The 27,229-nt window shown below is 35.0% G+C and overlaps 3 protein-coding genes across 3 annotated transcripts in view; 2 read left to right on the top strand and 1 right to left on the bottom strand.

The window, feature by feature from the left end:
• LOC134267101 (uncharacterized) overlaps positions 1-13,719 on the top strand; it is a 42,114-nt gene extending 28,395 nt beyond the window's left edge. Inside the window, exons 39-66 of the mRNA XM_062749324.1 lie at positions 49-66; positions 283-394; positions 595-710; positions 1,366-1,422; positions 1,582-1,696; positions 1,975-2,207; positions 2,477-2,591; positions 2,683-2,858; positions 2,964-3,081; positions 3,181-3,404; positions 3,496-3,610; positions 4,072-4,337; positions 4,739-4,853; positions 4,950-5,179; positions 5,500-5,611; positions 5,985-6,232; positions 6,364-6,486; positions 6,727-6,855; positions 7,117-7,143; positions 7,382-7,563; positions 9,631-9,788; positions 10,136-10,308; positions 10,707-10,754; positions 10,877-10,912; positions 11,012-11,129; positions 11,414-11,511; positions 11,775-11,880; positions 13,531-13,719. Of these exons, the coding sequence (XP_062605308.1) occupies positions 49-66; positions 283-394; positions 595-710; positions 1,366-1,422; positions 1,582-1,696; positions 1,975-2,207; positions 2,477-2,591; positions 2,683-2,858; positions 2,964-3,081; positions 3,181-3,404; positions 3,496-3,610; positions 4,072-4,337; positions 4,739-4,853; positions 4,950-5,179; positions 5,500-5,611; positions 5,985-6,232; positions 6,364-6,486; positions 6,727-6,855; positions 7,117-7,143; positions 7,382-7,563; positions 9,631-9,788; positions 10,136-10,308; positions 10,707-10,754; positions 10,877-10,912; positions 11,012-11,129; positions 11,414-11,511; positions 11,775-11,880; positions 13,531-13,678 (3,716 nt within the window). The 3' untranslated portion in view covers positions 13,679-13,719. The remainder of the gene's footprint in view (positions 1-48; positions 67-282; positions 395-594; positions 711-1,365; positions 1,423-1,581; positions 1,697-1,974; positions 2,208-2,476; positions 2,592-2,682; positions 2,859-2,963; positions 3,082-3,180; positions 3,405-3,495; positions 3,611-4,071; positions 4,338-4,738; positions 4,854-4,949; positions 5,180-5,499; positions 5,612-5,984; positions 6,233-6,363; positions 6,487-6,726; positions 6,856-7,116; positions 7,144-7,381; positions 7,564-9,630; positions 9,789-10,135; positions 10,309-10,706; positions 10,755-10,876; positions 10,913-11,011; positions 11,130-11,413; positions 11,512-11,774; positions 11,881-13,530) is intronic.
• A 3,029-nt stretch (positions 13,720-16,748) lies between these two features.
• On the bottom strand, positions 16,749-20,742 carry LOC134267099 (phenylalanine--tRNA ligase, mitochondrial-like). Its single transcript, XM_062749321.1, has 6 exons — positions 20,629-20,742; positions 19,760-20,376; positions 18,935-19,094; positions 18,601-18,732; positions 17,885-18,045; positions 16,749-17,510 (listed from the first exon to the last, which is right to left on the bottom strand). Exons 1-6 carry the CDS (start codon positions 20,645-20,647, stop codon positions 17,226-17,228), a joined length of 1,374 nt encoding a protein of 457 aa, XP_062605305.1. The 5' UTR covers positions 20,648-20,742; the 3' UTR covers positions 16,749-17,225.
• A 117-nt stretch (positions 20,743-20,859) lies between these two features.
• Positions 20,860-26,087, top strand: LOC134267100 (LYR motif-containing protein 4-like). Its single transcript, XM_062749323.1, has 3 exons — positions 20,860-21,001; positions 23,407-23,527; positions 25,190-26,087. Exons 1-3 carry the CDS (start codon positions 20,922-20,924, stop codon positions 25,256-25,258), a joined length of 270 nt encoding a protein of 89 aa, XP_062605307.1. The 5' UTR covers positions 20,860-20,921; the 3' UTR covers positions 25,259-26,087.
• Positions 26,088-27,229: the final 1,142 nt, after the last annotated feature.

Below are 27,229 nucleotides of genomic sequence, written 5' to 3'. Positions count from 1 at the left end.
ATGTTTCTAATTTATGCACTTTTTATAATCCATATTTTTTCTTTTTAGGTCTTCCACCACAGCCAGGTAAATTTTTCTTTAAAGAACACTTTGTAGGTGGATCTCAAAGAATGCAAGTTGATGTACATGTACATGTAAAAACAAAGAAACAAAAGGCAATTTAATGTATGCTTGAATGTAAAAAAGTTACTTGGTACAAAATAACAATTACAGAAAGTAGTGGTTCATAACTTGATTGTTAAAAATGTGAAACCTGTGAGTTTGGTATGTTTGTTACCATAGGCTGTGTTTACAAGGGGAAACAGTACAGCACAGGGCAAAAGTGGGATGATGGATGTTCTTACTCTTGTGAATGTGTCAATGGCATGATAGGCCAGTACAAGTGTACCGAAAAGTAAGTCTATCTGTATTTTGTACTGATCCAGTTCTTAATAGTAAAATTTATTGAACAGCTTTCAGAAAATCCAGAGAAATATTATTATTTAGTAATATTGCTTAAACTACATTATGTAAGCCAAAATATTGTGCAGAAAATACACAAAATACATGTATTTATGGATTTTAACATTTTGATAATACCTGTATTTCCTTTAGGTGTACAAAGTACGCTGGACTACCAGCTCAATGTCAGCTGATTGTTGATCCTTTCAACAAATGCTGCAAGATCCCATACTGTGACTACTCCCAGAATCCCACACCCAGACCTATCAGTAAGTTACATACAATGCTGCAAGATCCCATACTGTGACTATTCCCAGAATCCCACTCCCAGACCTATCAGTAAGTTACATACAATGCTGCAATACTGTGACTTCTCCCAGAATCCCACACCCAGACCTATCAGTAAGTTACATACAATGCTGCAAGATCCCATACTGTGACTACTCCCAGAATCCCACACCCAGACCTATCAGTAAGTTACATACAATGCTGCAAGATCCCACACTGTGACTATTCCCAGAATCCCACTCCCAGACCTATCAGTAAGTTAACAGAGTAGGTGTTAGTAAAGTGCTGAATACTTCTAGACCTTGTAAGTTATAGTGTTCTAGAAAAAAAGAGTCTTTTTAGGACATGTGCATTTCTCATTAGTCCAATTGCTTATTTTGAACAAATCTCAAAGTTAGAGCTCCCTCCCCCCCACACACAAAAGAATGCAACCACAAACAACAAACATGATGTGATTAACTAGAATGGGATCTTTTCTTTAAGTTACTTTAAGTAATAGAATGAAATGAAAATGGAAACAATAAAATATGTATTTCATCCAATCTTCTTTCAACTGTTCAAAGATCTTTGGAAGCAGGTAATGTTAAAGTCTCTTTAAATTTATATGGTATTCAGAATGAAAATTTTCTTTTGCAGTCCCTCCCACCCCCAAACCAGGCCAGCCAGCTCCTATCACTGTCGCCCCAGAAACAGGTAACTGATGTTGGAGATAGACTACCTACCTATCTATGTGTAGTAAACAATCAGAATCTACCTTTAGTATGTCAGTATGTACAGTATTTCTCAATGACATGTATGAATCTATATTTTGAATGCTACATGTATATTTTGACATATTCTTTGAATTGGCAGGTTTCTGTAGCTATAAGGGAGTGTACTACACACAAGGCCAGTCTTGGTCAGATGGATGTGATCGAACTTGTCGCTGTGAGGAGCCTTCCAAAGGACTCATCACCTGTACCAACAAGTAGGTCAAGTACCTAGATACTGGTAGCTTTTGTAGGAAGATTTCCAGTCATTTAGATTAAAATTGATATATGAGCTGGTGAAAGTCTGAAAATGTTTTGTTTTAGCTGACTAGATTTGAGGTATTTCTCATATAAAAACCATATGTGGTGACAAATAAGGCTAGAGTTGGATGTATACAGTTGTTAAGAATGGTGGAATTAGCAGTCACAGGCTAATCACTTGCACCACTAAATATGGTAAAATTGTTGGTATTTGTTGAGTACTTGTCTCTTCTAGGTGCAAGACATTCAACAACTTGCCTAGCAGCTGTCGCCTAGTTACTGATCCTAAGGATGCCTGTTGTTTGGTTCCCGACTGTAACAGGTACCCCACCCCTGCACCACCCCTCCCACCACGTCCTGGCATAACCACCACACAGGTTCCTATTGTGGTACCCACGAGTGTGGCGGGCTCCTTTTCAGGAAGTAACCAGTACCCTAATGTAGGATTTGGTGGAACTGGCAAACGAAGTAAGTAGTAATCCAATGTCCACCACATTGTAGATATTCATTTTAAAATTATTTTGTTAAAAAAATTTCTCAGGCAAAATTAAAGATTAAAAAAAATTTTAAAAAGGTAACAAAAATCAAATAGGAGAGGATAAATTGTAGTAGATAATTAAAAAGTGTTATTTTTTCCTTCTCTGAATTTTATGTTGAATCCTGATACCTTTTCTGTAAATTGTTTTAAATGCATGTGCATACAATGTACATGTACCAGTGTTTTTAAATTGTTGTAGATGTTTGTGTGTACAAGGGTGTCCTCTACAACCAGGGCAGCACTTGGGCAGATGGATGTGACTACAACTGTGAATGTATTGATGCTCCAAAGGGACTGTACAAGTGTACAGATAGGTAAGGATTATGATGTCATATTATTTGAAACATACATGCTCTTGCTTTATTATTATTTATTATGAATCTGAATTCTTGGTAAATATTTCAGATGCCAGAAGTACTACAATCTACCTCCTCAGTGTTATAGGACGTACGACCCCAATGACCGCTGTTGTACCATCGCTAAGTGTGACTTTAACTACAACGCCACCACCCCAGTACCACCAACCGCCCCCACCACCACCACTACCACTGTCATGTCTATCTCCACCATCAAACCCATGGGTAATTCACAGAAATTTATACCACAAAAAGGATACATTAACCACAGCTTTCTGTTTACCTTGCTTTAATTGTAACTCTAAATGGTAATTTGACATTGACTTGCAGACAAATGTATATACGTGGACAACAGTTTGTATGCTAAGGGAGCTACATGGAATGTGGGTTGTGATTATGTCTGTACATGTGAAGATCCAGCCTCCAATAAATACAAGTGTAATGCCAGGTTTGTAGTTTTTCATCCTGTCATTTGATAAATACAGCCCTAATTTTATAAAATCATACAGCTTATACCTTATGTAACAATATTTTCTGTCAAACACAGATGTCAGGCCTATTCTGGTCTCCCCTCTGTCTGCACCCTGCAGCCTGACCCTAACGACAAGTGCTGCGAGAAGCCAGAGTGTGGGTCTTACAAACCATTTATTGATGGCCCCGTCACGCCCTCTCCTAACGAACTGAACATCTTCCCCGTGGGAACACACAGCAGTTTTACAGGCACTGGATGGCAGCCTGGCACATTTAATCCTCCCACATTTGGAGGCCGACGTAAGTTTGATCGCTTCATTAAATGCTGATGAAATGAAGCACTAATAATGAGATCTTTATGGTAGTCAGACCTTTATTTGTATGATTATAGATGTGTGTATTTATAATGGAAAGATCTACAACCAGGGCCAGTCATGGGATGATGGTTGTAAATATGTCTGTACGTGCGAGAATGCCAACAGTGGACTATATCGCTGCACATCCAAGTAAGTTTTTAATGTCATCCGGATTGCAATGCAGACAGGAAAAAATTGTACACATGTATTATCTGAGAAATTTCAAATGGCAAAAAAGGCCTTGAATGCTTTCATTGTAGATCATATTATTGTAAAACTTTAAAGAAACGATCCATGCACTGCTCAGTACAATGCAACACCATAAGGTTTTTACAGTGATTGCAATTTTGAAGGAAATATGCTGTAATTTATTTTGATGCCCTTGATCTGTAATATGTATGGATCAAATTTAATAAGAGCAAATAATATTTGTTGAGGAAAACTCTTAGTAAACTTTGGTGTTGTATATGTTTATTATACTTATTTCAGGCAAAGTTTTTCTACTTGATCAGGCACAGAATAGTAATTTCCCGTATGCCTTCATACTGAATTTTATCATTAGATTTATTTTCATCAGAAGAAAATGATCATGGTTAGACTTTTCCTTCCAGATGCCCCCATTTCCCGGGAACTCTCCCGAGCTACTGTAAGCTTGTCAATGTCCCTGGACAGTGCTGTCAGTCTCTGACATGTGATGTACCAGGATACGGAACTTACAACCCTGTCCCTCAGCTGAACCCCACCCCTGCCCCTGGGAAGCCCCCCGGCTCAATGCCTCCACCCAATCCCACCATCCAGATCACTACTCCCTCCTCTGTCACTGTGTTCCCAGGATCAGGATACCCCATCAGCTCATCACAGGTTCCACAAGTCACATGTAAGTCAGCTCTAAAATTAGGGGTATAGTATTTAATCAGGATTAAATGTTCAACTTTTATCAATTCTATATATGGGTTTAAAATATATAAAAATGTTTATTAAATTGTATAAAGATTTTGAATGAATATAAAACTATAAGTAATGCTCATTATATGTGTGTCATTTAAGGATTATAGATTCTAAGTTTCCAGGCTATAATTTGTTTTCTTGAACTCTGAACCATGATGAGAAATTTGAATTTAAGAGTGGTCATTCTTTCAATATCTATAAGAATATAAACCATGAACAGGGCAAAACTACTGACCCTTGCAAACATCTGAGGTGGGAATAGGTCCCTATGTTATGGATACATGTCGTTGATATTGAAAGGTGTTGAATGTCTTGGTTTATGAATTGCAGCTCAGTGTGTATTCCAGAATAAGGTATACAACCAAGGCGAGAAATGGGACCAGGATTGTAAATTCTCCTGTGAATGTAAAGATGGACGCACAGGATACTTTGAATGCAAATCCAAGTAGGTTTCTACAGTCCTATACAGTCAACTTTTAGACAAGTTCTGTGTAGAGAAAGCCTGGTAGTCAAGTAAAATGTTTTTCTGGTGATTTTTCAGATGTCCAACTTATACCGATATCCAGAAGGCTAACTGCTTCAGCATTCAGCCCACTGGAGTGAATGGTGATTGTTGTGAAACCATTAATTGTCCCAGCAGTAACGGTCAGATCGTCACGGTGGATCCAAACAAACCCAGCCAGTTCCCCGTCATAGGGACCTATCAACCAGGCTACTCCGGATTCCGACCAAACTATCAACCACCCTCCGGCGGACAGACAGGATCCTCAAGTTAGTCCCATTCAAACAAAATATCAACAATTTTAGAAGAAATCTCTATTTTTTCTGACTTCTATAACTTCTATTATAATGAGTTCAGCACTTATATAAAAAATTTGACTAGAAATACAGAAGATGCTTACATATTCTTGTAATAATAGTGCTCTGGTCATAAATGTACTTTTGCAGTTCAGCTATTTTACAGTGTATGCTCTTTAATTTGATAGCAGTAATACAGTAAACATATGCTGTTGGTGATACAAATATTCACTCAAAAGAAATGACTAACTGGACATTGGCAATTATGATTTATTTTTTCCTCTCTGTTCCAGCTGGCTGTGTATACAAAGGTGTTGCGTACCAGGTGAATCAGAAGTGGGACGATGGATGTGATTTCAGCTGTACCTGTAAAGACAATGCAGGACTCTACACCTGTACCTCCAAGTAAGCCCTTATAAAGTGATAAAAGATATGGGTCTGAACTGCTCTCTCTAAATTGACACAAACCTCAAATTATAGTCAAACATGGATGTCTCAAACTTGATGGGATTGAGAAAAATCTGAGAGATATCTGAGTATTTGAGATGCATTTATCAAGACTTTTAAAAATACATAAAGAGCAAGTAGTTGGGACTTCCAAATAACTTCTCAGCATATCCATTGTGTTTGAGATATCAGTGTTCAAGATACCAGTATTCAACTGTAATAGGTTTATATCTGAATCCAGTGTGAGTGTTTATGAAGCAATAGTATAGTATGAATGAAATTTTGTTTAGAAACAAAGATATGTAAGTTTAGCAGTAGCTTGTTTTAACAGGTGCCCTACGTACACAGCCCTACCTCTGTACTGTCACCTAGAGTCCATCACTGGACAGTGCTGTAAACAGGTCAGGTGTAACGCTTCCAACACCGTGACCACCACACCACCACCACACGGAGGACACACCACCGTGGCAGGCTGTCGGGATCTCATCTCAGATTGTGCTTCATATGGTCACTCAGCCTGTACAGGCTCATTCAAGGACTGGGCCCAGAGAAACTGCCCAGCATTCTGTAACATGTGTCGTAAGTATATATACCTTCCTCTCTTAGTCTGTCTGTCCGTCCCCACCTCCTCTCTCTCCTGTTACAACTTGCTACATGACAATAGAGATAAAGTAAATTTACACTTGGTGAACATGATATTTACATGACAGATCACTCAACCGTGACCACCCCACCACCTCAGTGTAATGATAAGAGCCTGTGTACTAACCTGGCCTTCCAACCTTGGGCTCAACAAAACTGTCCCAACTTTGACCAGCTTTGCCAAGGACCAAGTAAGAGAAACATAGTAGTTCATTTTGGGATATGATGATCTGATCAGTTTTCAGCGAAATAGTTTTCAGATAGTATTACTGCTGAATTAGTATTTATAAACATATTTATGTGTCTTGGTTTCTATTGTGTACCTGAGACATCACAGTGAAATGTAAATCCTTAGAATAGTCATCACAGTCTCTGATGATGTCTTTGTTATATGAATTTTGGGTTCATTTTTGATTTGATTTATTCTGCAGCAACAACATCTAAGCCTTGTGTGGATACAGATTCAGCTACCCTGTGTCAAACTGCTGTCGCTAACAATTTCTGTTCACAGTTTGCCTCAGTCAGACAGAGATGTGCTAAATCTTGTGGAGTTTGTACTGGTGAGAATAATACTTGTTATTATAGACAGTATTTACACATACATGTATGACAATAAATGTAGAACTTGGGCTCAATTTAATTTAGTGATGTTTAGTTTATGAAAAATATTTTAAGAAACAGTGCCTGTCCATTTTTGATTACGATGAAGTTATCTCATGTTCAAAATTTAGTTTCATTGTGTATGCAAAAAGGACATTTTTTTCTGTAGATTTACCTTCTCTAAATTATGATGTTTAAAGTGTTGATTACTTTATTTTCAGTGGCCACAACACCTGCTACAATTACAGGTATTCAAGTTTTGTTTGTCATGATGTTCATGTATAGGTGCAGCTTTACAAAAAAAACACAAAAAATACTAGAGTGTTCTATGTATTTAGTATATCCAGACAAAAAAGAGATTTATTTTGTATTGTACGTGCTTGTGAAGAGCAATATTTTGAAATATTTCTTGTCTGTGACTACTTGTACAGATTGAAATTGTCTTAAAAAATTAAACAAATAATTTAATGGCTTGTTTTTATATAGCTCCACCCAGTGGCTGGCAGCTGCTGTTTAAGGGTGTGGCAGGAGTACCAGGTGACCTGTTCCAGTTGTGGGCCGGTCGACAGACAATCAATCCCCTGGACCCCACGGCTGCCAACCTGTTCCCAAATAAACCCTACAAACCCGACGCATCCAACAAGTGGAACTCTCTCTGCTTGGACAAGGTTTGTGTCACTATATACTAGGGATGTCAAATCGGTCGATTTTTAATACTCGGTTACTCGGACGTTTTTCCGATCGAGTACCCGGGTACTCGGTAAAAGTGTTAATAAATATGAACAAGTAATTAACATTGATAACTGTAAAACATTGTAAACTCTTGTAGAAACTAGAGGTACTGTGAGCGATGAGCTCACTAATTGATACCCCCGCCTCCATATAGCTATAATGGCAAAGTCCATGTTTTGCTGTGGTCGTGAAACCCAAAATATGTGTCAGATCAAAACGTAAAATAGGAGGTGCACAATGGCAATATGTAATAAAGATTCTGTAAAAGTTTCATCAAATTTCATTCAGTGGTATGAGAGGAGTTGCGGATAAGAGACGGGTACCCCAAAGCGTAACAGACGGACGGACAGACAGACGGACAGGCGTAAAGACGGACAGAATTAACGATTACTGTATACCCTCCCGCTTTTCAAGCGGGGGGTATAATAAAACCACATGCTCCGATGGGAGATTTACCCGTTAATCGTTAATCTGATGTAATAATTATGAGCACCTCATGCCCGACGAAATTTAATATAACATTTTTTAAAGAAAAATTTATTTATCAGATAAACACAAGGATTAAGATCATAAATGGTTCACAGTTTTTTTAAAAATAATAATCTGCTCCGTAATTCTAATGTAACTCTTTGGTTGCGTTTGATTTCCATGTAATCAGTCGTCAGAGCTTCTCCTATCACAGAGCGGATTTCCGATCTTCCTACATGTTTTCGATCCTTTATTTTATAGTATTACGGAATGGTTTGTTGTAATTTGATGCAACGATGGACATCAGTTTTTTTTTTTAAACCTTTGCCTTCAACCATTTGAATTAATGTAATGTATGTAATCAAACACAACCATATCAACAATGCATTTGCACGTGTAATATATCATCTGTCTCTTTTCCCGAGAATTTACTGCTTCTTGGAGAATTGACAAAATAATCTAATTTATTTAAACACAAAAGACCTTATTAAAACGATGTGCAGTGAAAACAAATCATTAAAGCAAACAAAAAATAAGGGTAGAAGACAGTCGAAGGTGAGAAAAGCCAGGTAGTAGGTGTTTGGTCATGATAATTACTGTATAAACACTGTCGCGGGCGATAACGGTCATTAAGAGGTGTAGAAAACCCTAATTACTGTATGTACAATTGCAATGAACATTTTACGTTTTAAAACCGATGTTTTAATGCATTAATAAATGAGCTTAGAAACATTCAAAAATATACATCCGAGTAACCGAGTACCGATTTTAGTATTCGATACTCGGACGTTCGATCGAGTACCCGGTTAACCGGGTACTCGTTGACATCCCTACTATATACAGAATATCAAAGTTACAAAGAACATTCATACTGTAAAATCACATAATTTTGTGGGATCAAATTTTTGTGGTTTGAGTAAAAACTGTTGTTTCGTGGGGATTTGAATTTGTGGATGAAGAATTGTTGTGTAGTTATTTATGTAACATTTTACATTTCGTGGTGGACATGAATTTCACAATTACAGCACTTTGTATTCCCTGAAGTTTCCATATGTATGAAAATTAATTAGCTATTGAAATTTTGTTTGTATGCAAATCAAAATTTCTGTATAGGGATATATTTTGGTTTATAAATTGCAAAACATACATTTCATTTGAGGCCAAAGCATGGAATGTGTATTTTGTCAGTTTTGCTCTATTTTTCAAGTTTATCTCTCACTTGAAAACCTTGTACACACTAAACAAATTGCAAGAAATGGACCATTCCAACAGTTAAGCTTATTAAGTACTTTGGGTCTATAAATTAAAAAAATGTGATTGTGTTTCATATTCCTAATATTTATTATTATTAATTAGCACCAATTGAAAATTTGCCATAAGTAAACAAAAATAATTGTGATAATGCTAAGACGTGTACTGTATCCAAAGGTAACATTTATAAAGCTTGAAAACAAGAGAAAAATGGGTTGAAGTCAAAGAAACAAATGTAGACTTTTGGCATGAATTCTATCTAATTTAATAATTTTAATTTTCAGATCAAGGTGTCCATATACAAGCATGGAGTGGAGAAGGCCTATATTGTTTTTGATGCTAGAAACTCTGACAAGTTGAACTGGTTTACATCTGACAGAATCATCGATTCCTCATGGGGAGACATTAAAGCCATACCCAAACAATTTATTGGAATGCAACAGTAAGCTAGGATTCAAATGTTTTACTATATCAAAATTTGAAAAATTCCAGCTTGTGTAGGAAAATTATAAAACATAAAACCATTCTCACTAAGAGATTAATTAAGGTTCATAAACCCTCTGCTCACTCAAAATGTTTCTTTAGCTCATAATTTTCCAAAGGAAAGGTAAATGCTAAGTAAAACTCAAACAATTATAGCATGGCTTGTGGCACGAAATTGGACAAAAAAGACACTTCAACTTGACATATTTATAAAGGGATAATTGACATTTTTGTAATTAAGAGTTACCTCTCTTATCTGAGTATCAATGTACCTTAAAATGAATTTTTTTTTCATTATGATGACAGAGACCCCAGCACAGGTCTGCAATTTTCCGTGACCCAGTCTTCCCCTCAGGCCTGTTCCACGACAGGATGGATCATGGTGACCTCTCCTACCTCAAACTGCTTCTACGAGAAAGGTCTACAGAAACCTGCATTCTTCTACTCCATGACCAACTCAGCTGTAAACTGGGGATCAGGTCAGTACTTAGCCTACCACGCAGCACTCAGTCTCTCTATATTATGATGTTAAGTGTATTATTACCAAACAGGATTATAGCAGATATCCGATACTACAGTAAAACATGGTTTTAGCAAAGGATTGGCTGAAACATGGCTTCACCTTATTTTTAATGAATTACAGATAATTACACAATTACTGATTGAAAAATTATTGCTCCACTGTAGGCATTTTATTTGTATAAACGTGTTGCACTGAATAAATTCAGTCTTGATTTCATTTTTACAGTGTATTTGTTGTTTGCAAGGATGTCAGTATCTACACTAAGTGATGCTTATCAAATAAGATAGAAAAAAAATCCTTCATACAATTAAAAATACATACATACATGTTTATAAAAATGACTTTTTATTGTAGCACAAAAGGGCTTGGGAGATGTATTTGCCATACAGGGTCACAGCACTTGTGAGTAAAACACACCATTATCAACTACCAAAGTTATCATTTTTATTAAAATGTTCTCATTCTATCAAGTGAATTTGTTTCAAACTGAAATGACTTTTATTATTTTCCTTATGGTTATACAGGTACCAATGGCACAACTACCACACCAGCACCACAGCGTATGTACTTATTTTTTAAAACGTAATGTAAATTCTGATAGCTGTGTGATGAAAGTTACAAAAGAAAGTTCATCTAATTATAATCTCTGGCTATTTCAGCCTCCGGGTGTCTCTACAAGGGTACGTTACACCAGAAAGGAGACAGCTGGGTTGATGGATGTGACCTTAACTGTACCTGTCCAAACGATCAGTCAGGAATGCCATCATGTGTGCCAAGGTACAGCTGATAACACAATAACATGTACAGAGCAGTTCTGTTTTAGAATAACCATTAAGGGGAAGTACTTTTCACTTCTGTAAACATAATAATTGTATTTTAGTTCTTTGCACTGCTTTATGTATGCTGTTTTACGTGTTTGAAAATCCATGATGCAAACTAATACATGTACTTGTTTTAAAGATCAATTGAAAAATCAAATAATTGAATTGAAATTTATGAATGTTCCAATCAGAAGGTCTGTCTTAACAACAACTTAAGCAATGAATGATGGGTAATTTCAGATGTCGTGTATATCAAGGCCTCCCTGCCCAGTGTCACGTGGTGAAGAAGCCGGGAGATTGTTGTGGACAAGTTTTCTGTAATTTCACTGGCTTTATAAGTAAGTACAGTAGTATAGGGGGTACAGTGTCGTGTAAGATCTACTATAGTGGCTAAACTGAAAGAAATTACATATATACGTATATCTTAAAAATTAAAATGTTAATTTCTATGCAAAGCATTTTTTTTTTTAAGTTGTCAGTTCTGTTAGTAGAATTGTTAGTCATTACTGTAAAGTAAAGCAGTCATAAAGAGAAATATATCTTGCACTGCCATCAATTTATTCTGAACAATGAGAAGATTTTGTGTTTTTTTTATTTTCAGCTTGTAACTATAAAGGAAAAGATTACAATGTGGGAGATAAATGGGATGACGGTTGTGACTTGACTTGTGAATGCTCGGCTAATGGCGCCTACAGCTGTAAACAGAAGTAAGTAACATTTATATCGGGACGACAAATTCCAGAAAACTCACATCTCATGGTCAGTTTCCAGTGGGAAAAAAGTTTACCTAGCTTTTGTTCCTATTCAGCTTTTGCTTTTCATGCTTTTCAAATATTTGCTTTTTACATTTATATTACATTTTCATGCCATTATTCAGGGATTCAAGCTGTGTAGCAACCACCAATAATAATATTCCACTTAATGATGGATATATCATTAAGTGTTGTAATTGCACTGCTTATTGCCATGAATTATATTGCATTAATAGCTGACATTATAATCTGCTTCAGACAATTGGTAAAACTCTACATTATGGTGCTTCTGCCTAGCTTTTATAATGATAATCAGGGTAGCCTGGTTATGCTTGCTTGCTTTTGCTTTTCAATTCAATTTTGGCTGCTTTTAGGTGTGTGATGTGGAACTTGCCTAGTATTTGTACGCTGCGTGATCCTGCTCCTGGAAAGTGCTGTAAAACTCCAGACTGTCCGAGCTATGTAGTGATTCAGTATCCACCAGGATATGGCCCAGAAACTTAATCTTGTGTTGTTCAATATTAAGACTATTTTTTGATACTTTTTATTGATAGAAAAGAACTTTTTATTGCACCCATCTTTCCTATAGTTAAAGGAATAATGAATTGTACATGAACAGTCCAAGATTTTCTCTTGTTCACTATTTTTGAAGATGTATTTATTAAGGTGAAATAAAATTAAAAATAAATTGGTTTCAAGATTGTTACTGTATATTTTGCCAAAGAAAATATGTAATGATTGGATTTTTGAATTTAGAATGTATTAATAGCTTTACAGCACTTGCTGTTTCTTTAATTTATTAGACCAATTTATAGTTGTTATTAAGAAAGTGCTTAACACTGCACTATGATAAGTTCTAGTGCCTTTGTAATTTATCTACATGGAAATCATATGCTCATGAATGGATGCGAGATAAATAAACAGATAATCTTCAGTAAATAACAATTTGTGATGGGATAAATTATCCTTTTAAATATGTTATATTTGGGATTCAAGATAAAGTAATTTAAGATATTTGCTGCAAGTATTCCTAATGTAAGTAAACTAAAAAGGTTTATGTGCAATTTCCCTGGGAAACAAGGTAGGTCCCCTACCTGTTGAGACTCACCCCTCCCCCCCCCAACACACAGAGACGCACACCCTCACCTATTCACACACAAAACACCCAACAAAGACATATACCCAAGGACATTTTGTGTCAGTTTTGATTTTTTTTTAATGATGAATTACAATTAAAATCTTATTAATTAAAATTAAAAGTTAATGAATTAAATTATTGAATACCATTTACAAACTTCTATTTATTCTGAAATAATATGATGGGAATAAAACCCTTACCCCTCTGTATATTTCCCTGTAAGTTTTCGAATGAAAATTTGTTTTTCACATACTGGCATCTTTGTTTTTATGAAACAATGCAAATAAATAATGCAACTTAAAAAAGAATTATTAATTGGTATGATTTTTCAATAAAATTTGGTATCTCTCTCTCTCTATATATATGTATATATGCAATGAAATGCAAGTTACCTGGATCCTTACAATACCATAAAGTTGTGGAATTAGGAATAAAATATATTTTTGTCCTTTTTGACAATTTTGTAGGTGTGTAAACCACTGGAACATTCCTAAATCTATTTGTTCGCTGGAAGAACCTCAGCCCGGATGTTGTTGCCAGGTTCCTAAGTGTCCACCTTATGTCGTCATACAGTACCCTCAAGGCTACGGGCCTGAAGTCTGTAAAACTACGTGAGGGAAGACTCTGTGTATATTTAACTTTTTTTTTAATAAAAGAAGGAAGGAACCTGTAGTAGTTCTTGATGTTCTTTTGAGCTTGGCTGTACCAACACTTTTCCTTTGCCTCTGTCTTTTTGTAATACAGTCAAAGGCTACATGACGTTACATATAGTTGAGCAGTTGAGATGTCATAGCTAAGTGAAGTGAAAACATTGTAAAAATGGATTTTTAGCTCACCTCAACAAAGTTGGGGGAGCTTATGTAATACCGTCGGCGTCGGCATCGGCGACCCAGGTTAAGGTTAAGTTTTTTGGAGCAGTTTTCTTTTTAAGTACTTCTATGTCCTATATTGATTAGACATGCATTGAAGATGGTTCTAGTGTGTTTCATTGTACCAGTTTTCAGATGCTGCAATTTCAGCAGAGGAATGACCAGGTTAATGTTTTTGGAGCAGGTTAACATTTTTGGTGCAGTTTTTGGTGTAGGTTTCATTTCCAAGTAAAGTATAATCCCTATGTTGACCAAACTTGCATGGAGGATACATCTAAGGATGGATACAACCAGGCTTGCTTCGGATGCTGAATCTGACCTACATTTTCCAGTTGAGTGAACAGGTTAAAGTTTTTGATGCAGGTTTCATTTTATAAGTAACTATAAGCCCTATGTTGACCAAACTTGCATGGATGATACATCTAAGGATGCATACTTTCGGTCTTGCTTCGGATGCTGAATCTGACCTACATTTTCCGGTTGAGTGAACAGGTTAAAGTTTTTGGTGCATGTTTCATTTGCAAGTAACTATGAGCCCTATGTTGACCAAACTTGCATGTATGATACATCTAAGGATACTGGGCTTGCTTCGGATGCTGAATCTGACCTACATTTTCCGGTTGAGTGAACAGGTTAAAGTTTTTGGTGCATGTTTCATTTGCAAGTAACTATAAGCCTATGTTGACCAAACTTGCATGTATGATACATCTAAGGATGCATACTACTGGACTTGCTTCGGATGCTGAATCTGACCTACATTTTCCGGTTGAGTGAACAGGTTAAAGTTTTTGGTGCATGTTTCATTTGCAAGTAACTATAAGCCCTATGTTGACCAAACTTGCATGGATGATACATCTAAGGATGCATAATACCGGTCTTGCTTCGGATGCTGAATCTGACCTACATTTTCCGGTTGAGTGAACAGGTTAAAGTTTTTGGTGCATGTTTCATTTGCAAGTAACTATGAGCCCTATGTTGACCAAACTTGCATGTATGATACATCTAAGGATGCATACTACTGGGCTTGCTTCGGATCCTGAATCTGACGTACATTTTCCGGTTGAGTGAACAGGTTAAAGTTTTTGGTGCATGTTTCATTTGCAAGTAACTATAAGCCCTATGTTGACCAAATTTGCATGTATGATACATCTAAGGATGCATACTACTGGACTTGCTTCGGATGCTGAATCTGACCTACATTTTCCGGTTGAGTGAACAGGTTAAAGTTTTTGGTGCATGTTTCATTTGAAAGTAACTATAAGCCCTATGTTGACCAAACTTGCATGGATGATACATCTAAGGATACACTCTACCGGGCTTGCTTCGGATGCTGCATCTGACCTACATTTTCCGGTTGAGTGAACAGGTGATAGTTTTCATCAAGAGATGAAAATTCTCAAATTTGCTTCAGATGCTGGATATTGATTACATTTTCATGAAGAATAACTAGTTTAAATTTTTTATATAGGTCTATTTCAAAGTATCAGATCAAAATTGCTTAAATATTTTCATTTTTGGAATGTACACTATTTGTTGGTTAATTGTGTGACTTTGCCTTACGTAAAGACAACATTCGTTGAGGTGAGCTCTGTAATCTCTGATTACCTATGTTTATTACATGTAGTAACATATTTTGGTTAACTTAAGCAGCTTTATTCTCTGTCAGAATGTTTTATTTACTACTATCTATCTTATGTCAGGTCAAGGAAGATTTTTTTTACAACTCTCTCCATATGGGAAGGAAAATCAAGAGTTTAAATACCACACATACAAATGAATAAATTACAATATATCACTGTTAAAATGTAATAATAAAAACAATTTCAGTAAAATAAATAAAGCTTAAACATTTTTATGCCCCCCCCTTTCGAAGACGCTGACTGTCGGTCCATCATCGGTTTCCATTCATTTTCTTTGCAGAGATTGGACATATTGAAATGAAAATTGGTATACAGATTTATCATAGGAATATCTAGATCAGATTGTGTTTTGGGTATGATCGGCCCAGTTTAGACAGAGTTATGCCCCTTGGACTTTGAAAAATTCCAATTATTTGCAGTTTCCGTTCATTTTCTTTGCAGAGGTTGCACATATTGAAATGAAATTTGGTAAGCGATTTATCATTAAAATATCTAGCTCAAGTTCTCTTTTTGGTACAATCAAGCCTATTTTGACAGAGTTATGTCTCTTGGACGTAGAAAAATTCCAATTATTTTGGGGAGGGGGGGGGGGCATATAAGTGTTTTAAAACATCTCTTGTTATATCTGAATCATTTTCAAATGAGATGTTTGGAAAACTTTTATGCCCCCTCCTCCATATACTGTAAAATCACTTTTTTTTTCGTGGTTTGAGGGAAAACTCTTGGTTCATGGGGATTTGATTTCATGGATGGAGAATTGGGTAATAGTTATGTATGTAACATTTTACATGTTTTGATGGACATAAATTTGTGGGTCTGAGATCCATACCTCAAAAACAACGAAAATTAAACCCCCACGAAAATTTGCGATTTCACAGTAAATTGGAATTTTTCTAAGTCCAAGGTGTCTAAAAAGGCTTGATAGTTTCCAAAACAGAACTTAAATTGACCTATAAAAAATCTGTATACCAAATTTCATTTCAGTATGTGCCACCACTGCAAAGGAAATAAACAGAAACTTGGCGGACAAACAGAAAGACAGCAGCAGCAAAGCAATATGCCATCCCTCTTCGAAGGGGGCCATATTAATTATTAAATGAGAGCCACACCCCTTAGAAAATATGAATATGCTCTCCCTTGGAAATGGAATCATATAAATAAGAACAAAGCAGTGGCTTCTCCTTAAAAATGATATTTATTAATGATCAAGTTGTAAATGTGATTTACAGAATTATCACAGTTCCAGATTCAGATGATTATTTCAAATACATGTACACCATTTAAAAAAGACAAGCAATTATTAATACAGAACTGGTGTAATCATGGTGAGGTGGAAATAAGTACATGTATTACAATTTCATCACACTGAACATGTAACAAAAATGTAAAAAAAAAAATAAAAAAAAAATCCTTCCTCCTGGTTTAATATTTCAACATTGTGCTGTACCTTTCTACCGGTAATTGATCTCGATGTAAAAGGGTGCATAAAACCAAAACCTTGAACATGTGCAGGTACTTTGATGGCAGCAGGTCTGTAGCTCACTGGTATGAAAGATCAAAATTATTGTCCTTCCAAATTTTTCAGAACAATATGAGCTACAAAACTGCAGCTAATACTTTGTCCAATATGTTTACACGTACATCTTGTTAACGTTATCGGATCTGGATGCCCAGTTGCGTGACAGCTTCCTCCAGGATGTTCGCGTGAATGTCGTTCACTTCCTCCTGAGTCAGACTTCGCTCCATGTGGCGGTACGTAATATGATAGGCCTTACTACGCCGCTTTGTTTTTGGATGAACAAAATCGTCAAAGAGTTCTACACTTTCTACAAGATCACTGCCAACACTCCTCACAATATCGTAAAAATCGTTCTCAGAAAAGTCATCAGGCACCCAAAATGAAACATCATTAATACATGGTGATTGCTTACTGAAGGGCTAGAAATACATATTTGATTAAGAATAATTGGTAACTCAAACATGACACATGCATAAAAATAATACCTTTCAAATAAAAAAGTTATATTGTTACAAATGAAATACTTACACTGTATATTATGATACTTTTTCCATTCATGATGACCCAAGTTATTTTTCACAAGGTAAAAAGTTAATATTTTGTTTTGTACTTAAATTTAAGATTGAGTGAGAGATAATTCAAAAGAACTTATTTGATATCTATTGAATGGAATTTTAATTTCTTTCTTTCTAAAATGAATTCTTAAAATAATCTAAAACAAATCCAGTGAAAAAAATATATTCTCCATGCTCTAAAATCAAAGAAATAGACTTTTTGAAGATTTAACACATACCTTAAAAGTAATTTTTGTGTCTGGGTCATCAACATCAAACTGTTTATAAAATCTAGCATCCTGACTCCAGAACAGTCTAATGTCTGAAATACTATATAATCTCATCGCTAGTCTCTCCAGCCCGAGGCCAAAGGCCCAGCCTACTTTACTATCCGCTCCAGCTAATGTAACATAGAAAAAAAAACAATTCATAGATTTCAGCTGAAATGATCTGGTTCTTGTAGCATTATTATAATTGTAGTAGGAGGCTATGATTAATAAGAAATAGGCTGCATATGCACGTTGCTTATATTATGATTTCATTTACCGATAATCATATAATGGGATAAAGCGGAGTAAAGAGAGGCACGGCCAAGAAAATTAATCCTGCATGAATTTATAAGTCCATGTAATTTCATGCAAATTATACATTTAAATTTTAATCAAGAATGACTAAAATCAGGAGTGACTTGATAAAAAAGAAACCCTCTCAAGTCTCAAACATGTATCGCAATCTTGATTAATATATGTTGAGGTAATTAGGAAGACAAAATTCCTTTTTCTCAATGTATTAACCTTAATATCATGAACCCATCAAGTCTAAGAAAATGAGGTTTGATTGTAATTTAATTTTGTCTGAATTTCATTTCTGATGACATTACAGGGATGCCAGTTAAAATTGGTTTGCAGGTTTAGTGTATATGATATACTGAAGTATCAACTACTAGTATGCCTACCAGCCGTTAGAATATCTTGTTCTATAAGTCCACATCCCAGCACTTCTAACCACTCCCCTTGGTATTTTATCTCCAGTTCCCAGGATGGGTGTGTAAAGGGGAAGTAAGCATCAACCCACTGCATCTCCACATCTGTAACCAAGAAAAAACAAAACAAAAGAAACTCATCAAAGTTACAGTGTACCTCCTACTATGAGCAGAGAACAATGTGACACATATTCGAAAAATTAGTCAAATCTTTACAAAACAAATTTAAACTTACTTGAGCAACTGTAAATACAGATTGCCTTCATTAGTGATTCTTAAATTATCTAATCTTGATAAAAATACACACCATCCCCAAAAAGATGATTAGCCAGATTCCTCAGTGTATCCTTGAGATCCTGTTCTAAACAGAAGGAGGTCTCTACAGTGTGTCGTTCTTGTTTGGAGGGATTTCTTGTACCCTCCTCAAAAAATGTCACTTTTGATGTGTCTTCCACATGACTAAAGAGCTGAAGAATTATCAAAAGTAAATATACAATATAAAATTTGTATTCATTTTTTATCAGAAAATACATATAATTGGTATTCACTTTTTATTGGAAAACTGATATAATTTCAACAACTAATTATCAAGAAAACTGACAAAATTGTACCCCCTTGGTCTATATACATTGTAGTATATAATTTTTTTTCTAAAATTGACATTGAATTTGCCATTGAAAAAATTGACACCCTCTGGTCATAAGTAGTCAGTTATCTTTGTGTGAAGTATGGGATTCAAACATTATCTGCTAGAGACCTTGCTCAAATGACCATGTGTTAAGTTCATGACATACCCTTTATTCTATTATTCAAGATTTCTATTTTTTCACTAGAGCTACCAGGTATGTATCAGAATTTTTCACTTAAATTTTTCTACCAGTGACCTTGAACTTACTCAAAGGAACCCAAAATCAGAGTCAAAATCATTTTATTCTGTGAACATGACCAGTCTTCATGCAAATAAGGAGTTTCCATTGTTTCACATTTCGTGACGTATGGTGAATACAGCTAGGAATAAAATATTTTTTTCTTTAAGTGACTTTGAACCGTGGTAAATGACCTTGGCTAAAAGTCATGACTCACCCTCACAATCTCTATAGAAGGTATCTTTTTTTAATGAAATCACACTTACTTCCTGTTTCGAAAAAAGTCTGACTCCTTCCATCTGATGGAAAACTGGATAATGGCTAGCATCCACCGTGTCTCTACGATAGACATCGCCCACAACAAGAAAAGCATCCAGTCCTGTTTTTATCAGATCACTCTGATGGGCTGAAGTGTGGGCTCTCAACATGTAAGTAGAGTTCAGGTAGTAACTCTCGGACAGTGCCCGGCTGGGATGGTCAGGGGGTACCAGTAAAGTGTCAAAGTTCTGAGTCAAGGTCACGACTGGACTCAGGCGATCAAACTTACTAAACATTGGAGCACGCCAATTATTTCTAAAGTTGTTGTTGAAGTAATTTTCAATTCGTCTGGTTATCAAATTTAAGGGGTGATTGTGCTTGCAATGCAAGTTCTTGCCAATCTTTTCCAATATTTTTGGAGTAACATTTGTGGTTTGATCAGTGGCGTAGGTGCTGCCAAGAATATCTAAAGTCTTCACATCACAGCTTTCCCTAACTGAAAATGTCCTTTTGAATAAACATTGAAGACTCTGCAAAGTTTGTGCTGACCGTAATTTTTTCACATGAATATTACATCCAGATAAACTGGAAAATTGTTGAATCTGCTTCCATATGGCCATCATTGCTATTAAAAAATGATGTCAGTATTAATCAAATGTCAAATTGAATTCACAACTAAAATGTCCACTGAGGTATTACCAGATTACCATGAATGTCTAATTTTGTGATGAATTTAACATTTTGTTGAAGGGTCAACATTATGACGTTTCGAATTTCCTCATGATCATATCTACTCCATATAACAGAGTTACATATTTACACAGTTGAACAAGCATGAAATAATAAATTCAAACTTATCTAAGTTGATTTAACTTACAATAACGATATTTAGTCATCTAAAACACAAGAATTCCTGCAAATCTTTAATGTGCACTTCTCTCTTCTCTGCTTCATGGGCGCAGCCATGTTTGTCGGAAAGTACTTTTAACGACAATAACATGTAATAGTTCTTTAACTGGACAAACGCATATGATGATACATTGAAAAAAGGATCTGCATGAAATTGATTATTTTGTTTTAGTCTCTCTAATAAATTATAACACTGCGAAGAAATAAATCGGATTGTCGTAAAATTTGAAACCGAAAGGTCAAAGTTCAAAGTTTCAAAACATGGCATACAGGAGGAAAGTCATTCAACTCTACAAAGACTTATTGCGAGAAAGTAAAAAGTTTAAATCATACAACTACAGGTTTGTGATTACACCAAATTGACGAAATATTGGTTTCGAAATCAGATTCAGAAATCACATCATTATAACTCGAATTTCCTCATGGCATGTAATATCAAAGACACAAATAATGTTATGTAATTTATGTTTCTGGTAATATCTAATAATTGATATCCATTATCGGGTCCAATACAATAAGTATACTCAATTCTCGTTATATCGCGGGTTTCATTGTATCGCGGTATATCGCAAAAATGTGGATACATAGCCTATTTTCTTTTTGTTGATAGACATGATGAATGTTGTTTGAATGATTATTTTTTTTCGGTGATTAAGAAATATGGAACATCCTTTTGAAAAAAAATAAAACGAAATTTTCTGATTTCATGTCTCCTTTAAATTATATTTAGACCATTAGAATTATAATCTCGTAAAAATCATAATAAACTTCATCTTTTAAAAGTCTTTAGTATATACAATTGTTCACTTTTTCGTGTAAAGTTACATCGTAAATTCAAAAATAAAAATTGAGGTCTGTATCATTTACAAGTTTCCATGTATTTCCATACCGCGATACAATGAGACCCTCCGATTTAGGAGGTAAATAAGACTTCCTGTTTTAAAAATAGACCACAAATTAAACGATGCAAGCTTGAAAAATAATTGGACACTAAAAAGTTAGGCCAAAGTTAGAATTACAATTATCATTTGATGTAAGTTAAAACAAAAATTAGAAATTACACTTTTTATGCAAAAGAATTAAGTACCGCGATATAATGAGACACCTGTATACATTTTGCCACGTAGGTAGAATTACCTATAGTAGCTTTATTTACCTACCTCAGGTAGCTTTATTCAGCTATTTCATTTCAATTTTTCACAATTCTGTCTTTTTATGAAATAAAGACAAAAATTCGCAAGTAAATGACTATTAATATTTATACTAGCTAGGGATCTTAAAAAAAAGGATCCAAAGCAGAGATAGTTTATATATTGATGAGTTTGAGCACTTTTAAGCAAAATATGTATTTCCATTATTTGAGTAACTCACTGTCCATCACTTTGTGTGCGTTGAAAGCAGATGAGTATATGATTGCATCACGTTGTGCTGAATAATTACCATTCCATTATCATGTTAACCAGAACTTGTCTTCTTTATTAATACATATATAAATATAAAGAACTTAGTTTTTGTATTTTTAAACAGTCATCTCATAATAATGCTGAACAATGTGTTCCAAGCATGCATATTTAATAGTTTACTGTTTCCAACAGAACAATAACATTGAATTCAATTTTTGTTAGAGATAGGTACTCCATAACCATTGTTAATTCAATTTTTGTTAGAGATAGGTACTGCCAGAGTTATGGTCACCATGGTAGAAATATGTCCTAAAGCTCTCTAGTGCCTGATTTTGAGACCATCCAAAATTTCACTTATTTAAACAGCCATTTTGGGGAGAGGAGAATTTGGCTCTTTGTACTTCATGCAGATAGATATTGTGGGAAAAGTTGGTTATGGGCAAAGGAATTTTTGAAATCAAACATTTTTCTATAGTTGAATTTTGAGATAAGCTGCTTTATATAAAGAATATGTTTGAGCTCAGTGGTTTTTATTTGCTCTGAACTTTGATAAAATGAACACTGCAAGTACATTTTATTCTTGAAAGACTTTTTCTTTATTTTCAGGCATCTTTAATGCAAAGTATTTGCATGATTATAAATAGCAATATGCCTCCTAAATTTAAAAAAAGCTTTAACCTTATAGTGAAAAGTTTAGGGGGGGGGGACTTGTGAATTTCTTAAACTCTTGAAGAGATTTAAGCTAGTCAAAGATTGATGATCTCAAAATATTCTGGAAACATTCAAGGCATTTTGCTATCTTGTTTCTTTACAGGGTATATATTATACATTTATTGCATGATAGAGAGGGAAATATGAAGACTTATTCAGCCAAGAAAAATCATATTCCCCGAGGGCTTCGCCCGAAGGGAATATGATATTTCTTGGTTGAATAAGTCTTCATGTTTCCCGAACATTCATGCAATGAATTGTTTATTATACCGAAACAAGCAAAACCTTTGAAATAAACATAAACTTTCAAATTCGGCACAGCTCTCAATTTCATTTTCATTTTTTACGTAAAGTTACTAAAAAACCTTTTGGTGAACACATTATCAGCAATGTTGAGGCTATTGTGACGTCTACTACTCTCGAGAGTTTTCGTTCAACGAACGAGAACTATATTGCGGGAAAATACACTAGGTGTTCCGAAGAGGTGGAATAAATGAAAAGCGTGCCGACGGCCGTGAAATATGAAGTTTACGGCCCGATCACGTGATAACCTAGAACCAATCAGATAACGCGTTGTGTAGACTATTTATAATGAAATATAATAATATAAGATATATTTCTTTTAATTTCAGGGAATATGCTGTAAGAAGAACAAGAGATGCCTTCAAAGAACACAAAAATGAAGATGATCCTAAGAAAATATCCTCTTTATTGAAATCTGCTGAGGAAAACTTGGACATCATAAGACGACAGGTTTTTAGCTCACCTGAGCCAAAGGCTCAAGTGAGCTTTTCTGATCACATTTTTTCCGTCGTCCGTCCGTCCGTCTGTAAACTTTTCACATTTTCGACTTCTCCTCAAGAACCACTGGGCCAATTTTGACCAAACTTGGTACAAAGCATCCTTGGGTGAAGGGGAATTTAAATTGGTAAAATAAAGGGCCAAGTCCCTTCACAAGGGGAGATAATCAAGAAAACACAAAAATAGGGTGGGGTCATTAAAAAATCTTCTTCTCAAGAACCAATGGGCCAATAAAGCTGAAACTTATGTGGAAGCACCCTGGGATAGTGTAGATTCTAAATTGTTCAAATCATGATCCCCTGGGGTTGGGCGGGGCCACAATGGGGAGTTTTACATAGAAATATATAGGAAAAATCTTTGAAAATCTTCTTCTCAAGAACCACTGGGCCAGAAAAGCTGAAACTTATGTGGAAGCATCCTGGGGTAATTTAGATTCTAAATTGTTCAAATCATGACCCCCGGGGGTAGGGCGGGGCCACAATGGGGAATCAAATTATTACATAGAAATATATAGGAAAAATCTTTAAAAATCTTCTTCTCAAGAACCACTGGGCCAGAAAAGCTGAAACTTATGTGGAAACACCCTGGGGTAGTGTAGATTGTAAAATGTTCAAATCATGACCCCCCGGGGTAGGGCGGGGCCACAATGGGGAATCAAAGTTTTACATAGAAATATATAGGAAATATCTTTGAAAATCTTCTTCTCAAGAACAACTGGGTCAGAAAAGCTGAAACTTATGTGGAAACACCCTGGGGTAGTGTAGATTAAATTGTTCAAATCATGACCCCCTGGGGTTGGGCGGGGCCACAATGGGGAATCAAAGTTTTACATAGAAATATATAGGAAAAATCTTTAAAAATCTTCTTCTCAAGAACCACTGGGTCAGAAAAGCTGAAACTTATGTGGAAGCACCCTGGGGTGGTGTAGATTCTAAATTGTTCAAATCATGACCCCCTGGGGTTGGGCGGGGCCACAATGGGGAATCAAAGTTTTACATAGAAATATATAGGAAAAATCTTTGAAAATCTTCTTCTCAAGAACCACTGGGCCAGAAAAGCTGAAACTTATGTGGAAGCATCCTGGGGTAGTGTAGATTTCAAATTGTTTTAATTATGATCAATGGGATTGGGTGGGGTCACAATATGTATTACAAGGGGGAAATCTGGTAAAAAACAGATTGGTCAAAGATTCTCAGGTGAGCGATGTGGCCCATGGGCCTCTTGTTCTTAGATTGACAACATTTTCCCAACTGTTTTATATACATGTATATATTAAAATTCTTCCCAAAATGTATGAAAGAGACTGCTTTTAAGATATGGTTGAAAAAGTACATTTTACATTTGTGCAGTTTTGGGAAATAATTTTAAAAAATTTCCCAAAATATTTTTGTGGGCATTTAATTTGATTCTTTTGAAAGTAACCCTATTCAATTTTAAACAGTCATGTAAAATTTCATATAGGAATGAGGATTTAATTTTTTTGATAATTGTTAACAACGAAATAAAGGAAAAAACGAAATTTAATACATACCCCTACGTACATTTCAGATTCTGCTTTCACAGTAGATAGGAATAAATTCTCTAACACTTTACACAGTGTTTCATTTGTTTCAGGTTTTAATTGGAGAAATGTACAGTGATGGAAGCCTAATTATAGAATCCCAAGCAAAGCACACCACCTGACAATGAACACAAAGAGGACACGCCCTCCTACAGTACTCAGATCTGTGCTATAAATGTTTTATTGAAATTGATTATCCAGATGTGAATGTGTGACATGGAAATTATGTAACATCAGATTCACCCTGTGTTTGTTTTGGTGCCACTTATTATTTCCATTGTTTTTGTAAAAGGTTCTTAACCTGTCTTTATTAAATGAAGCATTTTGTCATAAAATTTTATGCAGATAGATCTGAGAACATGCATGGTACATACAGTATTGATGTGATACAGAAATCCTTATCTTCAGGAAATCTGTTACTTTTTATAGATAATGCCCCCAGTACTGTAAACCAACTTTTATTTCCATGTGAAAAATATCCGCAAATTTCACAACCTTTTATATACTTGTTTATATACTTCATCAACTTTTATCTGTTGATTGATATTTGTGTAGAAATTTTTCTTGTTGCAATAGTAATTCTCTTGGAATAGATTTCAAAGTGACAAGTCATGGATAAAGATTTATATCTTAATTAATAAATTAATTGGTTTACAACTTTACAGTTTATTTCATACCATTATAACAGATGTAAGGGGTATTTAGCCTTTTTTTATAAAATTCACAATAGTAAAACCTTTGTTCTTTCAGGATATTTATAATTTGTCTTGTAACCATTTATCCCCCTGATTCCTGCTAGTACTTTTTTACTATGTTGTTGCTGAAGTTACTAAGTTGATATTAATTAATACAGTATATGTATAAAATATTTTGCCTATGTTGTGTATATTGTGCAAGTACATGTAACTGTCGTCGGATTCAAACATATAAAATGTTTCATTATCAGATCAATTATTTTATCATTGAAAGAGGTGTAATTGAGACCCCCAATACTCAAGATGTCAAAAATCTATATACACGTAGCATTACACAGGAAGTCTGTGTCTGGGTGATCAGGGTCAACATTCCGTGTTTCGTGTCTAAATTTGAGTGAAACTACTTGAAATAATTGAAATATTTCCATAAATTTTTTTATTTATTTATACTTTCAGTGATATCTAATGAAGAAAAAAAATTATATAGAAATATCGCTTTTATATTTTAAGAAAATGTAACATTAAAGAAAAGAACACAGAGTAAAACTACAAAGTAAACATATCTTTTTTTCATCAAACTTGTGTAAATATCAAAATTTAAAAAATAATAAAATATTCCATTCATAGGTCTATCTGTCGTGTGAACATATACAATGTACCGCGATAGGAATACTGCCTACGTTCTGACCGAACAATAGTGTCGAAAATATTCACCATTTCCGGGTGTTCGTCTGTTTAAAAATTTTTATTGTTTGCAAGATTTCTTTTATACTTTTACGAATTGATCTTTGGCTTTATATATTCACTTTTTAATTTCGAATATTGGGTATTGACAAACATTGGGAAATTCGAACTAAAAGTTACAATCTCGAAACTCATGTTTCTGACATTTCAGAACTTTACAACGGAACATGGTGTAGATTGTAACATATACACATAGATAAAACATGGGATAAAGGAATTATTTATCAATGCCGTTTGTGCTAAATATCTTTTCTTATTTATCATATTCCAATTTTAATCGGCAAATAGCGTTTATAAATGTGCACGGACTGGTCTAAATTCTACAGCAGATATCATGGACGACATATCGCCTAAAATACAACATAGCCCGTTGAGATTGAAAGCAAATATTTTATCAAGCCATGTTTTAATTATCTACTCTCAATTGTTTTTGAAATAAAATTTACAAAGTTTCTTTTTTTAACCCCCGTGTATACAAGGCGGCTACATGAAAGTGTTTGACGCGTGACCAAGCAATCGTTTTCAAAAGACACAAACTCAGACTATCAGGTAGCACAGGTAGCTTGCCTGTCAATCAAATCAGAAGCTATTGTTTTTTTAACGATTGACAGGCGGTAAATTATTGATCTTGAATCAGGTAGATTTGGGGGGCGG

This window comes from Saccostrea cucullata, unplaced genomic scaffold, assembly GCF_032062105.1.
Source record: "Saccostrea cucullata isolate Sc308-1 unplaced genomic scaffold, CSIRO_AGI_Scuc_v1 ctg1077, whole genome shotgun sequence".
Lineage (NCBI taxonomy): Eukaryota > Metazoa > Mollusca > Bivalvia > Ostreida > Ostreidae > Saccostrea > Saccostrea cuccullata.
The sequence above is the reverse complement of the archived record's forward strand: the minus strand, read 5'-3'. Positions and strand labels throughout refer to the sequence as shown.